Source organism: Alligator mississippiensis, chromosome 1 (assembly GCF_030867095.1).
Source record: "Alligator mississippiensis isolate rAllMis1 chromosome 1, rAllMis1, whole genome shotgun sequence".
Classification (NCBI taxonomy): domain Eukaryota; kingdom Metazoa; phylum Chordata; order Crocodylia; family Alligatoridae; genus Alligator; species Alligator mississippiensis.
The window spans coordinates 428,682,865-428,698,651 of NC_081824.1; the positions used below are offsets into that span (position 1 = coordinate 428,682,865).

A 15,787-nucleotide genomic window follows, 5' to 3' on the forward strand; every position below is an offset into this window, starting at 1 on the left:
TGGGGCCCCCTACCCCGGGCTGTGGTCTCACTGCAACAGGAAGGACACAGCACAACAAGCTGGAGTAGAGGGGAGGGGGGGCAGCACAGTCCCAGTCCTGCTGCTTTCACCTTGGGGTCTACTTGGGTAAGCAGCTCTGATACAGCTGCAGCAGCCATGAACCAGGGCAATGCTGCTGCTGCTGCTCCCTGCCCCCCAGCTGCAACTGTTCTTGGCACAATGAGTCTAGCAGCCCCCACTTCCCTAGCACCCTCCTCCGCTCCATGCCCTTCAGTCTCCCACATGCAGGTGTCCCCCCCCGGCAGCCTGCAGGAGGATGCGTCAAGGCAGACCGGGCAGAGCTGCAGTTGCTGCTGCTGGGCAGGGAGGAAGGTGGAGGGGAGCCTGCCCTGCTGGTGATAGTACAGCAAAAACTGCAGAAGTGGCTTCTCCCCCGCCCTTAATAGCTCCTCCTGAGGGGTTTTCAGGTAGCACCTCCTCCTGAGTCTCTTGACAGAGCCCAGGGCAGCAATTTAAAATAACTTTTTTTTTAAAAAACAATTTATTTGGCACATGCCAAGGAAAATATCTCCATGTGCCACTGTTTATCATGCATGCTGGGGGCTGCCTATCCCTGGTCTATCACTATCCTCTTTATAACCACCTGCCAGGTATTTAAAGATCAAGTCAACCTGTGTTTATTATCTGTCACAGTATGACTACCGTGTGATGTTATTTGGTTGTGAAAAATGCAAATACAGTGGAGTCGCATCTTACGTGGGGGTTAGGTTCTAAAGTCAGCGCGTATGGCAAAAATCACATATAGTCAAATCTCATTGAGTGGAATGGTGGGCGGAATCACCTGCGCTGTTTAAATTGTTATTTTTCTCTCTCTTTTTTTTTTTTTTTTTTGCTTAGTGCTTATAGTTGAATTCGCGTAAGTTAAATGCGCGTATGATGCAACTCCACTGTATAATCTTGATGCATCAGGAGGCATATATGAGACCCTCTAGAGCAGTGATGGCCATCCTTTTCAGGTTGCAAGCTGGAATGTCTCAGCTTGGGTGAGGGGCAGGTACTAGGACCTGGCTGTTACCAGTACTGCTTCTCACTGTGGTGGCATGAGGACAGCTCCCTTAGCCTCCACTTCTCCCTGCAGCATCATGGGAAGAGCAACTGCCGCCAAAGCCCCACATCCGTGGGCTGGATCAAGTGGCTCTGCGGGCAGGATATCTAGAGCCATCAGCTGGAATACAGCGTATAGTTCTCTGTTTGCTCTTGAATTATTTGCCCTGGTAACCATTTGGCATTCTTAAAAATGGAAACAAAGTGCAAGATGCTCAGTTTATTAGGTACAGGACAGAGAAAAATACCGTTACAGAAGAATGCTTAGAATACTCTAAGTCATGCAGTGTTTAGCTAGGACTTTGGCATAACTAACAATGTCTAATGGGAACTTGATTAACTATATAACTTAGTATTAAGGCCATATCCTATTAGGCGTACTGGCTAAAAGTGATGTTTAGTATATGCCAACAAGCATTTCTTTAACATACTAGTGCTGGACGTGCCATCATTAAGCCAGTGTTGCATCACTTTACAGCAAATGAACTCACTGAACTTATCACTTTAAAAATGGCAAAATATCAATTTAAAAAATCATGCAACTGGTCCAATAAAAGCTACCAACTACAAGAATTCTTGCCTCGTGCAACAAAAAACCAAGTCTCTGGTCCTTGCAAAGATTCTGCATTTCTTAATTTCTATAGCAATATAATCTTAATGTAAAATTTTCAGATAAAACACCTGGCCTCAGGTCCCCTTCTCTGCAGTTTTATAAGCACGCAACAGTTACCCAGAAAAAGATGCAAGTCATGTTGCTCTTCAGCAAGTATTGAAAAGTGAAATAACCAGAACATACTCGGGAACAATGTTTTTAGGGACTTATAAATTGTTTTAATGCTATTCTATCTCTCATGGCATCAGAAGATTAGATGCTTATAGACCTGTGGTCCTCAGTATTTTGGTACTGGGGCCAGAAGAGTGGAATGGGGCCAATCTGTGGGCCCAGTTGAGCCCCGCACTTCCAGGATCAGGACCATGGGCCCAGAATCTTCCCCTACTGCCCATGTATACTGGGATTGGGCCCGAGGAGCTTGGCACCACCCCCTCCCTGCCCCTTACACCAGGATTGGGCCCTAGGGTCCAGTGCTGCTCCCATGTGCCAGGATTGTGCCCTGGGACCTGACATGGCCCCCACCCAGCCCTGTGCCCTGGGATTGAGTATCTGGTCCAACACACAGGGCTTGGGGCCCCCCATGGATCTGGAAATCTGGTAGCATGGGAGTGGTGCCACTGCTGCCACACTGCCAAATTTCCAGACCTATCTGTAGGCCAGATGACATGAGGCAGCAGGTTGGATCTGGCCTCTAGGCTGGGGTTTGAGCACTCCAGTTTTAGACATTTTCCAAATAGCAGTGGGTTCCGTGTTGAAGAAAACTTGCTAAATGGGCCTGTCTCCTTTCACTGGGTTAAAAGATTTCATGGCCATTGAATTCTTGTCCCTGACTGACTTCTCCCAGAATGGAGCAGTCAGCAAGTAAGGGACTAAGTGCCATTTTTTCCTATATAGCTGGTTAATACAATTCAGCCAAAGAACCGGCCTTTCTACTAGGGATAAGTGACTAGGACTAGCTAAGCAAATTGTGCTGGCCCTCTCTGTAATAATCATAACGTATGATGGCTGAGTTGGTTACAAAAAAACACCCTTTGGGAAACGGGCAAAATAGATGCTTAATCCATTGTTGTGTAGGTTTAATTTCAGAATCATAGGCACTGAGTACGTGGGGGCCCAAGGGCCCTGACCTCCCTTTGGTAGAGTGTAGGGTGACCATGCCTCCTTAATTGGTGGGACAGTCCCAAAATGGGACCATCAAGTCCCGGTCCTGGCCTGCATGACTCCAGGACAGCATTTGTCCCAGTTTTCCAGTATCACGCAGGGATCTGGGTTTTCCATTCACCATGAAAAAATGTAGGAAACGGCGGGTTTCCCCTTGTAGGCTGGCAGAGTTCCAGTCTATAAGGGGCTGCGGGGAGTGGGATGCAGGGGGTGCCACATGCACGTGTGCATGCACACATATGTACGGGACCAGCAATACAGCCCCAGGCAGTGGAAAGCAGCTCCCCCAGCTGCTGGCAGGTAAGTCTGTGGAGGCGGGATGGGGGGCAGATTGAGGCCCCCATGGTGAGGGAGAGAGTGGGGCAGGGCCTGGGCCTGGGGGCACTGTCCAGCCAGGGTGGTGCATGGGGTCTGGGGCCAGGACAGGGAGTGGGACAGAGCCACAGGTGGCTTGTCCAGGAGGTGGGGATGGGGGTGCTCCCTGCCACTGTGTACATTCTCAGGGAGGGGTGTATGGGGGGGGACATGTGCCCCCCAGATTTGTGTGTGCGGTATGTGTGGGCTGCCTGTTGCGGGCTCGGGGCTCCCTGTCCTGCTGCCCTCACCCCAGGAGCTGTGCACCGGCCGTGCCACCATGGTGAGGTGCCTCCTGACACCAGTGGGAGCAGTGGCAGTGATTGCATCTCAGAGTTATGCCCCCTATACTGCTGCTGGGCAGGCAGGGAGCACCATGCCATGATGGCATGGTTGGCGTGGGGCTCCTGGGGGAGGGCAGCAGGGTGGGGAGCCCTGAGCCCACAGTGGGCAGCCTGCATCTGCCCTCACTCCCCTCCTCTCCCCACCCCCCACGGGCTCCACTTGGATCTGCTCTGGTTGTGCCACCAGGAGAGGTGGGGGGGAGGGGCATCAGTTTAGGCCCCCCTGACAAAAATAAAAGTTGGTGCCTGTGGTCAGAATAATTTTTTTGCTTTCCTTTCATCTAGGAAGAGAGTACCATTTATTGTAATAGAGCCCAGGGCATCCACAGTATTTAATACCAGAGGGTTGTACATGTGTGTGTTGACTGCATTAGCCCAATTTTAGGTGTGCCTTAAAACAGGTATAAACATGACCAAACTTCTCTTTCTGTCCCTCATTGATCAAAAAGTTAACTTGAGTAAAAAAATGAATGTATCAGGAGAAAGGGTAGGTAGGAGCATATTGGACTGAGACAATTAGAAATCAGTTATTTAATCTTGGTAGAATATAGTGTGGAATATAACCTGTTAATGCTGAGCATATGGATTGGCAATGTTCCACATTGATGAATGTTATTTCAAAAGCAATTAAGTACCTGTTTTTTTTTTTTGTTTTAAACAAGTAGCTGATTCATATTAGACATTTTGTGCCAGAATTTCAGAACTGTGGGTTTGTGTTTACGTGCCTAATATGAATACAAACTACAGTTAGATAATCAGCCATTTGTGTGTGCAGTTATTCATAGGTGATCACGAGTCCTTGAAGAAACTGTTGTTTAAAATGTGTCTTTCATGTTCAAATACTTTGGTAAAGTGGTAAAACCACATTGTGGACATAGGAAAAAACTGGGCAACTACTATAATGTTATCTTTTGTTTATTTTTTTTAGGGCGCCAATGCCTCGGCTTTAGAGAAAGAGATTGGTCCAGAACAGTTTCCAGTCAACGAGCACTATTTTGGTCTAGTTAATGTAAGTTTTACTGGATAATTTGATTGCTTTGAAATGCCAAGTGTGGGTTTGATAAGTGACAGTGTTGAGGTGGAGTGAATAGTTTACAAAACTAATTCAACTTTATGGAAAGAAATTACTGAAATCCTACTTGTTGTGTATTTAACATTTGAAAGTTAAGTATCACATTACATAAAGGTACAATATGTATATTAGAATAAATGTAGAACTATTTCTCATGTTTTTTTCACTTTTAACACTATTTTTTCAGACTACTATATGTTAAAGCAGGGAAGTATTTATTATCACAGTCTAAATGAAGAATTACATGCAAAAACTTAAAAGGTCACTGCCCTATTCAAGTTGAAGCACTCAGTAACTGAGGCTGGTTACAGACAAAAAAAACCAAACCAGCACTTTATTTTAAGCTCAGCGTACCCCCACGTTGAGCGCAGTGCATGCCCAGAAGAGGCATCGTATTAGTTGCATGCAGCTTGCCCAACATCTGTGTAGATTGGACACTTCAACAGGGCTTTTTGGCAGTTTTATCTAATAGCTGATTCAAAGTGTGAAAAAGCCCCACTGAAGCGCCTGATATGCACAGATGTTGGAGAGCTGGGTTGAGCTAATGCACTTCCTTTTCTGGGAAAGCGCTGGTTTTTTTCCATGTCTGTCAGTGCCCTGAATGCTGGAATAAAGGTTTAAGAGGCAAAGGCTACATTTTTGTTGAAACTTTGAAAAATATTAAATCCAAGAAGAGAACAGGTATGAAAAGTTTCACTTTTATTCAATGTAATGATTACATTTTAATATATCTGAAAATTTAGTGTCTGGTATAATAAACCATTAATGCTTTTGGGTGAAAAATGTTTCCTGTTAAGAATTCTTGCATAACTATTTGAGGTAGCATAGGAGACTTTAAATGGTTTGTTGCTTTTGTGTGCTGTGCGAGTGATAGACCTCACTGCTTAGGGGTTGAGGACCTGATCTCTGGTTAAGGGTGTAGGGTTGACTTTGGCAAATGACTTTTAAAAGCCAAGCATTCATCAGATACTAGGAGTCTGCAAATGAGACCACAACCATGAAGTTTTTATGGAGAGTTTGTAGTGTTTGCTTTGACAGGGACAAGGAAAGAAATGGCAACTATACCAGTAATGAATGCAGAGACTGACTGGATGCAGATTGTGTGTGTTATAAGTATGAACAAGTAGTCAGGCAGTACAGGATTATGTTCAGCTTGTTTAAGGTACAGATCATGGTCAGTAAAAAACAAGCAAAATGTTTGTATAGTAGAACCTGGATTTTGTGAATTGGGCTGGTTTATAACTTGCTTAATAATTCACTGCACTTTGCTGAATTAAGGACTAGCTGATCAGCTAACTGCTGTGACTTTTACTTTCAAGAGTGGTGGTTCTCTACTCAGCTGGAGCACAGCAATGGTCCTGAAAAACTGAGTGGAGAAGTACCACCCATTAGAAATACAAACCACATCAGGCATCTGAAGCAGCTCACAGCTGTTTACTGTGATTATATATACCCCTGGCTAGTTTTGCAAACTACATCTTCACAGGGGATTTCAAAGATAAACTAAAATCAACTGGACTGGGGAGCTCAGGGACTTGAAAATTCTACCTCTCTTGTCAATTCTTCCAAAGATGCTGAAACTATCAGGAACTTGAAAGAGAGAGAGGGGCAGGAAAACTTGCTGGAAGGGGCTCCAGAACTAAGTGGATGAATGGCCACCTCAAGATTTCCTTATTAAAAATAGGGAAAGAGCTTTCAGCAGAGAACGGTATGTGTCAGATCAAGAAGCATCAGCCTAAAGTAAGACTTGCAAAGGCAGACTGATTTAGATCTTGCAAAGGATATTAAACAGTAAAAGTTCTTCAGTTATGTATGTAAGAGACTGAGGAAAGAAGTTGGGCAACTATGCAGTGACATTGAGGTAGAAAGAAAAGCTTGGTGTGGCCAAAAACGAAGTACTTTTTCTCGGTGTTTTAGAAGGGTAGTGATGCTGGCCATGGGGGCAAAAGCAAAATTATAATGGAATTGAGAAAATGAAGAAGGAAATTACCAGGTTACATGAAGCAAATTCAGAGCTTAGTGCAGTGTACAGTTTCCGTTTCAGAATGGAATGGTGGAAATGCTACTTGGAATTGCTAGTCAGGTTGACACAATATGATTGGAAAATAGTAAATGTAGTTTCTATACTTAAAAAATCAAATCTGACTTACTGCAGGGCTATAAGACTGACCTCTGTAGTATGCAAGGTGTTGAACAACAGATTGTGAACAAAAGAATAACTAAAGACAAAGATTAAAAAAATGGGATAAAATGCAACATAAGCTTACCACAGGTAGATCGTGATAGAACCTAGAATCATCCCATCCAGTTACAGTGATAGTAAGTTATAGTTATAAAAACTGCTGCAAATTTCCTGTATACTTGGGCTCCTACAAATGACATGTAGAAATTAAGATAAATATATAAATACAAATCTCTACTAGTTTAGTTTATTTGCTTAATTTAACTTTCAATATGATGATTTTGTGCTAAATTACTATTCACATGTTCTGTGTTTTACTGACCCTTTCGCTTATTTGCTTAATATTCTCCTCTAAAAGATTGTCTTCCTTTCACTGAGTTTGGTTATTCACACTGTACAGCCCACAATCCCAATAAAAGATGGATTCAAAGCCTCACGCTCTACCTCCTGCTACTTACTAGCTGTTCACTTCCAGACTTTTTCCTTCCTTTGTCTCCCGTATAGGAATTGTCTGAGAAGATTGCATCTAACAGCAACAGAAGCCTACCGCTAGCAAGAGTTCCAGATTAAGTAGGGAGTAATACATGAAGAAAAATACGGATAACACAGCCTCAGGGAATTGAGAGAGGAGCTGAAAGAAAAGTGTCTAAGCAAAGGAGCTTTTTCTTTGTTGGTCCCATTTCTACATGAAATTTGGAGAAAGTAATTCCCTATTTAATAATGAAATTTTGTACAGTTATTTTCTTTATTACATTTTTCTGAGGTATAGATCAGGCAAAGGTTTGCTTTCCTAAATTCACCTACATTATTACTTTATACATCCAACACATCTAAGGTAGACTTGTGTAACAGATAATTTAAAATGCCTTTTTTGTATAGTTACAAAACTACAAAAAACTCTGGTTGCAATATTTTATGGTAAATGCAGGTGCACACAGAGGCTAAGTACAGACAATCAAAAAGCCTGAGGCGAAATCAATCTAAGTTATGCAGTTTTCTGTAAGTGGCCTAGTGTAGATGGGTAGCAAACAGTATACACGTTTGTAAACAGTCTTTGGTGGGTGGGGGTGAAGTGGGGCACATAGGCTGCCTGCACTGGCTGAGGTCTGCAGGTTGGGGGTGCTCCTGCACACCTCCCAGAGTGCCCCGCAAACTCCTGGACTGCCAGAGACTGTCAAATACAGCCACGCACCCAGGTCATCACTGATTGGCTGCTGGGTATGGGCAGGCACACCCTCATACCTCTTCTGACTCTAGTACTCTGGGACCCTGTAGTTGTGGGCCAGAAAAGCCTTGCAGCACTCCAGGTGCCTATGGCTTGGGTACCTGTTGGCAATGGCAGAGGTCACAGGGTTGCCTCCTTGCAGGCCCAGTCCTTATGTTCTGCTCCCTGCCGCCTTGACCCTCCAGAGGCAAGCTGCCCACACTAGCTCTGGGAGTGGTCCATGTTGGGGTCTGGGTGGCAGGGTACCTGGCTCTGGCCACCAAGATGTGTGCAGAAACCAGGGTTGGGCTCCGTGGGGCTGTGCCTGAGCACAGGGGCATGAGAGTCCCTGGCTGGTTGTGCAGGAGCCAGGGTCTGTTGGGTTCTGTGGGACTGTGCCAAAGTGTGGAGGTTCTCCTGGGCTCAGTGTCATATGTGTGTGTACATTGTAAGGTGCTTCATAAGAGGGTGCAGGGGCATGACTTCGGTTCCTAGATCTCGGGGCTCATGTAGGGGACATAGATGCCTCCCTTCCCACCCTGCACTGCCTACCTGCAGCTGATAGATGTCTGGAGGCAGGAAGTGGGGCTGGGGAAAGGGTCTGTGCTGGCTCAGCTCTGGGAGAGCTCTGGTTCAGGGCCCACTGGGAGCTTGACTAGAGCAGCTGAGTGCAAGCCTAGTGCTAGCATGCCTGCCTGCAAGGAGAGAGTTGCGGGGGACTACAAAGGAGGCAGGGATGCTGAAGGCCAGTGATCTAACTTGAACTGGTAGAGCAGGGGCCGGCAATTATTTTAGGGCGAAGGGCCACTTAGCGAGTTTTGGCAAGCTGTCAAGGGCCACATGGATAGCCCTGCCCCTTGACAGGTACCCTGCCCCTTGGTCGCCATCTTGTGACCAGAAGTCCCACCCCCTATCCCCTGACCTTTGCCACCAGAAGTCTCTCCCCTTGCCCCTGGAAGTACTCCTTTCAGCAAGGGGTTTTGCCATCTCAACCAGAAAAATACCAAATTATATTCTAAAAAGTGATCATCTACAACATTCATTAATTTGATTTCAAAAAATATTTTTGTCATGATTTACATGCATTTGTGTAGTGTACACAGAGGTGACTGCACAATAGCTTAAAACAAAGTCTTATTCTTGTACATTGTGGGGGGTGGGTATAGGTTTGTGTGGGCTGTGAGTGTGTGGGTATGTGGAGTGTGGGTGGGTACTCATAGATTCATAGATGCTAGGTTTGGAAGGGACCTCAAGAGATCATAGAGTCCAACCCCCTGCCTAGGCAGGAAAAAGTGCTGGGGTCAGATGACCCCAGCCAGATGCCTATCCAGCCTTCTCTTAAAGACCCCCAAGGTAGGGGAAAGCACTACCTCCCTTGGAAGCCCATTCCAAATTTTGGCCATCCTTACCATGAAGAAGTTTTTCCTGACATCTAACCTAAATCTGCTCTCTGTCAGTTTGTGACCATTGTTTCTTGTTACCCCAAGAGGTGTCCTGGTGAACAGAGCATCTCCAATCCCTTGCTGTGTCCCCCTAATGAATTTGTAGGCAGCCACAAGATCACCTCTCAGCCTTCTCTTGTGGAGAGAGAGTGTGAGGGAAGGGTGGCTGGGGTTTGTGCGTGGCAGCGTGAGGGGAGGCATAGGTGCATGTGTATGGAGGGATGTGTGTGTAGGAATCACCCTGTGAACACACGCAGACACACACACTGGCCCTGTGCCTGCACACACACACACACACACACACTTTGCCCCTATGCCTGCCGACACGTGTGCGCACACATACACACCCCTCCCAGCATGGTCCCATGCTCTGCAGTCCGGGGATGCAGCTGGGAGCCACAGGCATGTGGTACTGAAGCAGGGTGGGGGCGGGAAATCAGGGAACTGGCTGGGGTGGGTGGGGCTGGGCTGCTCAAGCCTGCAAGCCTGCTGAGATCTCCCTCTGGGTCCTACTGCCCCTTGCTCCAGCCAGCTTTGACAGGGAGCTGGGGGCAAATAAATATTAATTTGCTAAAATTTTTAGGGGCTCCGTGGTCTGGATAGAATGGCCTGGCAGGCCATATTTTGCCCACCCCTGTGGTAGAGGATCAGATACAAAAGTTTGATTCACTGGTCTAACCTAAATCAATTAGATTTGACTGCACATTGAACCAGGTCTATCTTAGCCCAGGTTCTGCCATTTTTGGACTGGTCTGTGTCCATTGAACATCTCTACAGTTATGGGTTTAGATTGATTTGCAATCACTTAAACTGCTTTATGTGTAATGTCTGTACCTGGCCAAAATGTGTAGAAAAAACACCAACTAAAACAAAAATAAATGATGCATCATTTTTCAACATGATAAAAAGAGTAAAAGATTAGGAATCTGAATAAATATAGATAAATAATTATATTGCTCAAATAAACATTCAATGAATGATCATCAGAAAGAAGTCTCAACTTCATGCAAGAGCTATATAAATTTAATTGTAAATCAGTGCACATGTGTGTTTTGAAAAATAACTAAAACTCAAAAGCATAACAAATTAAAATCAAGGATCACTTCTTGCTGTTTTAAATAATTTAAAATGGTTAGTAAATTACTTTGTTTTAAATCAGTTCACTGTGAAATCAAATATTTTTCCTTTCTTTCACCCACTGAAAAAAGAGGAGGTGGGGAAAGGAAACCAGGATGCCTCTTTATGCTTTCTACCAAAAAAAAATCCTGAATACACAAATTTATTTTTTATCTGTAATTAAATTTGATTGGATGTAGATGCAGATTTTTGTCTATTAGTATTTCTCTTGGTTGGTATATTATAGGATTTACTATTAACATTCTGTTTTTGGGTAGTTTTGTTAAATTTTTTGCTTACCACTGTTGATACTTATTTTTTATTTTAAAATATCGTTTTACCTCCTTCTGATTGCTTCATTTAATTTAAGACATTAATTTTTCCCAGTTAATATAGTGCATCTAATATTATTAGGGGTGCATTGGTAGAGATTTTCTTGGTTGATACCAATAGCCAATTTATTCACCAGGCATATTGGCCAATACCAATCTGATAATCGATTTACAGGAATGTAGCTGGGCAGTGTGGAGAGCAGCACCCTGCAGGTAAGTCTGTGGAGGTGAAGGGGAGTATGGGGGCAGATCGAGGCCCCCACGGTAAGAGCGGGAGTGGGGCTGGGGCTGGAGCAGGGCAATGATTGGGATCCAAGATCCGGGGCGGGAAGCAGGATGGAGCCATGGGTGGCTTGTCTGGGGGATCAACTTGGTGCTTAAAAATGGCAGTGGGGGTGCTTGAACTAAAACTCAATGAATGAGCATTAGTTCAAACATCACTGCCACCATTTTTAAGCTCTGGGAAGCTTTTAACCGGAGCGGAGCCAAGTGCGGGGAGGACAAAGGCGGGCTGCCCACTGTGGGCTCAGGGCTCTCTGCTTTGCTGCCTTTGCCCTGGGAGCTGTGCACTGGCTATGCCATGTGCCCTGCCCATCTGGTGGCAGTGGCAGCGGTGAGCTGTGCCTCCTGCTGCTAGATGGGCAGGGGCGTGTGGCCAGCATGCAGCTCCCAGAGAAAAGCCAGCAGGGCAGAGAGCCCTGAGCCCACAGTGTGCAGCCTGCCTCTATCCTCGCCCTGCTCGACTCCGGTCTGGTTAAAAGTGTCCCGGCATTTAAAAATGGTGGTGGTGGTACTTGAACTAAAGGTCATTTGATGAGCTTTAGTTCAAGTGCCCCCGTTGCCATTTTTAAGTGCTGGCATGCTGATCCCTTGGACGAGCTGCCTGTAGCTCTGTCCTGCTCCCTGCCCTACTCCCTCCCTCACCCTGGGGGCCTTGATCTGCTCCCCCCCCCCCCCCACTCCTTTCTTCCCCCACGCCCCTTCCCCTCCACAGACTTCCCTGCAGGGTGTGGCTCTCCATGCTGCCCGGCTGCATTCCTGGCCGTGTGCACGTGTGCGGCTGTGCGCGTGCATGTGGCGTCTGGGAGGTCCCAGCCAGAATGCACATAATGTACCAATAAATATAATCGACAACACTGGCCCAAAAAAGCCAGTAGCCAGTAATGTTAATATTCCTTTTATTGGTGTGAATCTGATATGGTACCGATATATTGGTGCACCTCTAAATATTATAAATGTAGATGTATATACAATATGCAATATTAAATCAGTCGATCCATTTTAATGTAATTAAGGGCCCTTAAAGATTTGGACCATCTTCATTCAGTCCACAGTCTCAGCAGAAGCTGATGAAAGATAAACTTCCTAATATGTCTTAAAGGTCTATCAGTTCATGTTTCCTAGAAGAACAAGAAAATCAGAAGCTGTTTTTAAGGCAATGGCTTTTATGGACCAAGCTACGATGAATTCTTATTGGAAATTAATCTGGAATTCGTTCATTCATGTGGAGCAGAGTTGTCATTGTCATAGGCAGTCTTTCCATACAAGGAGAACAGTCTTCCAGTAAATAGGGAAGTCACCAGTGAGCCCATAAATTACTGAGGAGGCCAATATGAAATCCACATGTTCAACAGCAGACATGGCAAATAATTCCATAAGGGAGGTGAAGATCCTGATGATGTCAGGTCTTATATTTGTCTCTCTCATCTATCTGTCTCCATAGTGAGACAAGTTTGCTTGATGTGATTAATGCTTTGTCATACGTCACGAGGCCATTGGGGATGATTCAGTGCTTGTTTCTCCCAGGTATTGAAGTTAATATCTTATTTCTTCAGATGGGCCTTCAAGTTGTCCTTGAATCTTTTCTTTTGCTCACCTCTAGAGTGGTGAGCATCACTAAATTGGTACTATAGGATTATTTTGGGACCTGGTTGTCAGGGATCTGTTATGTCCTACCCAGCAGAGCTGGTGCTATATGAACATAGCTTCAATGCTAGTGGTGTTTGAGACAGAATGTAGGTATTTTTCTTCTGTCCTTCGAATTGATATGGAAGATTTTCCAAAGAAATTGCTGATGGTAATATTCTAAAGCTTTCAAGTGTTCCCAATACGTTTTCCAAGTTTCACAGCTATACAACAGGGCAGGGATCACAAGAGCCTGGTATATAAGAAATTTGGTTTGGGCCCTTATGTTGTAATCATTGAAGACATGATTTTGGTGATGTCTGAAAGCAGCCCTAGCAGATTTTATCTCATGTTGAGTATAGTCACCTGTGTTTTATTTTTTGGGAAATGTGGCTATCCAGGTAGGGAAAATGTTCAACATACAGTTAGAGGACAATCCTTGGAGAAATGTGTGGATGATTCAGCTGGTTGGTTTGGGCTGGATTAGTAAAGTATCTTGTTTTTTGTGAGGTTGATGGTGAGTCCAGGTATTTCATACACTTCATAGATCAATCAAGATTGACCTTGAGCCCTTCAATTGAATGGGCACACATGATGCAGTCATCAGCATAGTGAAGATTAGTAATGGAGGTGTTGGTTGTCTTGGATTTGGAATGTAACTGGTTGATGTTAAAGAGATTCCTGCCCATGCAGTACTGGATGCTGACTCTAGATGGAAGTTTATTGCAATAAGATGTGGAACAACTGTGATACAAGTGTGAAAAGAGTGTTGGTAAAATCTCACATCCTGCTTGACTCCAGTTCTAAAAGTGAAGGGGTCCATTCCCTAGCCATTGTTTAGCCTTCATGACACTGTGAATGAGTCTGATAATGGTAACAAATTTTATCAGGCAGTTTAATCTCATCAGGATCTTCCATAGGGCCTCTAGATTGATTGAATCAAAGGCCTTAATGAAGGCTAGGTTGCATGTGGCACTTCTGCAACTGTCTAGAAAGAAAGATCATATCCATTGTAGCTCTGAATGTTCTGAAACAGTTAGGACTGCCAGTTAGGACTCTCACCCAGAGAGTGGTGGTGGACAGGTTGTACTCAACCTGGCGAGATGTGAGCAGTGGGGTACCCCAGGGCTCGGTCTTTGGGCCCGCACTGTTTAACATCTTCATCAGCGACTTGGATGAGGAGGTGGAAAGCACGTTGTCCAAGTTTGCTGATGACACTAAGATGTGGGGCGAGGTGGACACACTTGAAGGGAGAGAGAGGCTGCAACTAGATTTAGACAGACTACAAAAGTGGGCAGACGAGAATAGGATGGGGTTCAACGTAGACAAATGCAGGGTGCTGCACCTTGAGAGAAGGAATCCACAGCATACATACAGGCTGGGGAGTTCCCTTCTTGAAAGCACAGAGGCAGAAAGGGATCTTGGAGTCATCATTGATTCCAAGATGAACATGAGCCGCCAATACCAGACCACAGCCAGCAAGGCCAGCGATACCTTGTCATGCATCCAAAGGTGCATCTCAAGCCAATCCAGAGAGGTGATACTCCCCTTCTGTGCGACTTTGGTCAGGCCGCAGTTGGAGTACTGTGTCCAGTACTGGGTGCTGCACTTCAAAAGGGATGTGGCCAGCTTGGAGAGGGTTCAGAGTAGGGCCACCCGCTTAGTGAGAGGGCAGCAGGACAGGCCCTATGAGGAGAGACTGAGGGACCTGAACCTGTTCAGCCTTAGCAAGAGGAGGCTGAAGGGGGGACCTGGTGGCTGCCTACAAGCTCATCAGTGGACATCAACAGCAAACAGGCAGAGCTCTTTTCTCCTCAGCACCACCTGGGGTGACAAGGAACAATGGTCATAAGCTGATGGAGAATAGGTTTAGGTTAGAGATCAGAAGGCAATATTTTACAGTTAGGGTGGCCAAAATCTGGAACCAACTTCCCAGGAAAGTGGTCCTCGCCCCTACCTTGGGCAAATTCAAGAGGAGGTTGGACAATCACCTGTCTGGGGTCTTGTGAACCCAGCACTCATTCCTGCCTGTGGCAGGGGGTCAGGCTAGATGATCTGTTCAGGTCCCTCCTGACCCTAGTGACTATGAAACTATGACTTGGGTGGAATCTTCTCAGTGAGAAAGTGAGTTTATTGAGGAGAATGTGGGCAAGGATCTTTCCAGCTATGGGCAGGAGTACAATACTAGAATAACTGCTGCCATCCAACCTATCTCCTTTCTTGAGTATAGTAATGATTTTGGAATCTCTAAAATGACTGGGAATCTGTTCATGTTTCCAGATTTTCATAACAATGATGTGTAGTTAGTAGGAGAGTTTTTTTCCACCCAGTTTATAAATTTCATCTGGTATTCCATCAACACCAAATGCTGTGTCGTCTTTCATGTACCTAATAGCTTTCAAGGCCTCTTGATAAATTAGTGGATCTGCAGGGTAGTCCTTAATGGGGTGTTGTAGAATTGCTTTGATGGTATTGTCTTAGATTATGGGCAGTGCAGTTGTGTGTTTCTTTAGCAGTGTTATGGCACATGGATGCGAAAGACCTGTCTAACTGTAACAAGTTTTGAATAGGAAAGGACAGGTCACAATTTCCTTGTCAAGCAAACCATGGCTAACTTGCCATCCAAAAGTGGCAGAGGATCTACTAGGACTTCTACTTTAAGATGTAGTAGAAGTACCAGATACTACCTCTCTCATTTTTTTTCACCAGTACACCAGCAAGAAATATTTCATCCTTTTATTTAGAAATCTCATAGAAGTTTTAGCATAATAAGTGATGATGAACTTTTTCCATTTTCTTTTCATTTTTGATTCATCTGCAAAATGTCTGAAGTTTGAAAGATTTTTGAGCACCAGTGATTATTTACAACTAAGTTCATGCTCATTTAAGTATGTGCCAGAATGAATCTCAATGTAGCTGAATGTGTATGTGAGGCATAAAATCAAGTATTTTTTAACA

At 44.9% G+C, this 15,787-nt stretch overlaps 1 protein-coding gene across 2 annotated transcripts in view; it reads left to right on the forward strand.

Annotated features, from left to right (window-relative positions):
- Window positions 1–15,787, forward strand: part of USP12 (ubiquitin specific peptidase 12) — a 98,831-nt gene that overhangs the window by 40,573 nt on the left and 42,471 nt on the right. For both annotated transcript variants that reach the window (XM_059720283.1, XM_059720275.1), the window contains exon 2: window positions 4,505–4,585. In XM_059720283.1, the coding sequence (XP_059576266.1) occupies window positions 4,505–4,585 (81 nt within the window). The remainder of the gene's footprint in view (window positions 1–4,504; window positions 4,586–15,787) is intronic.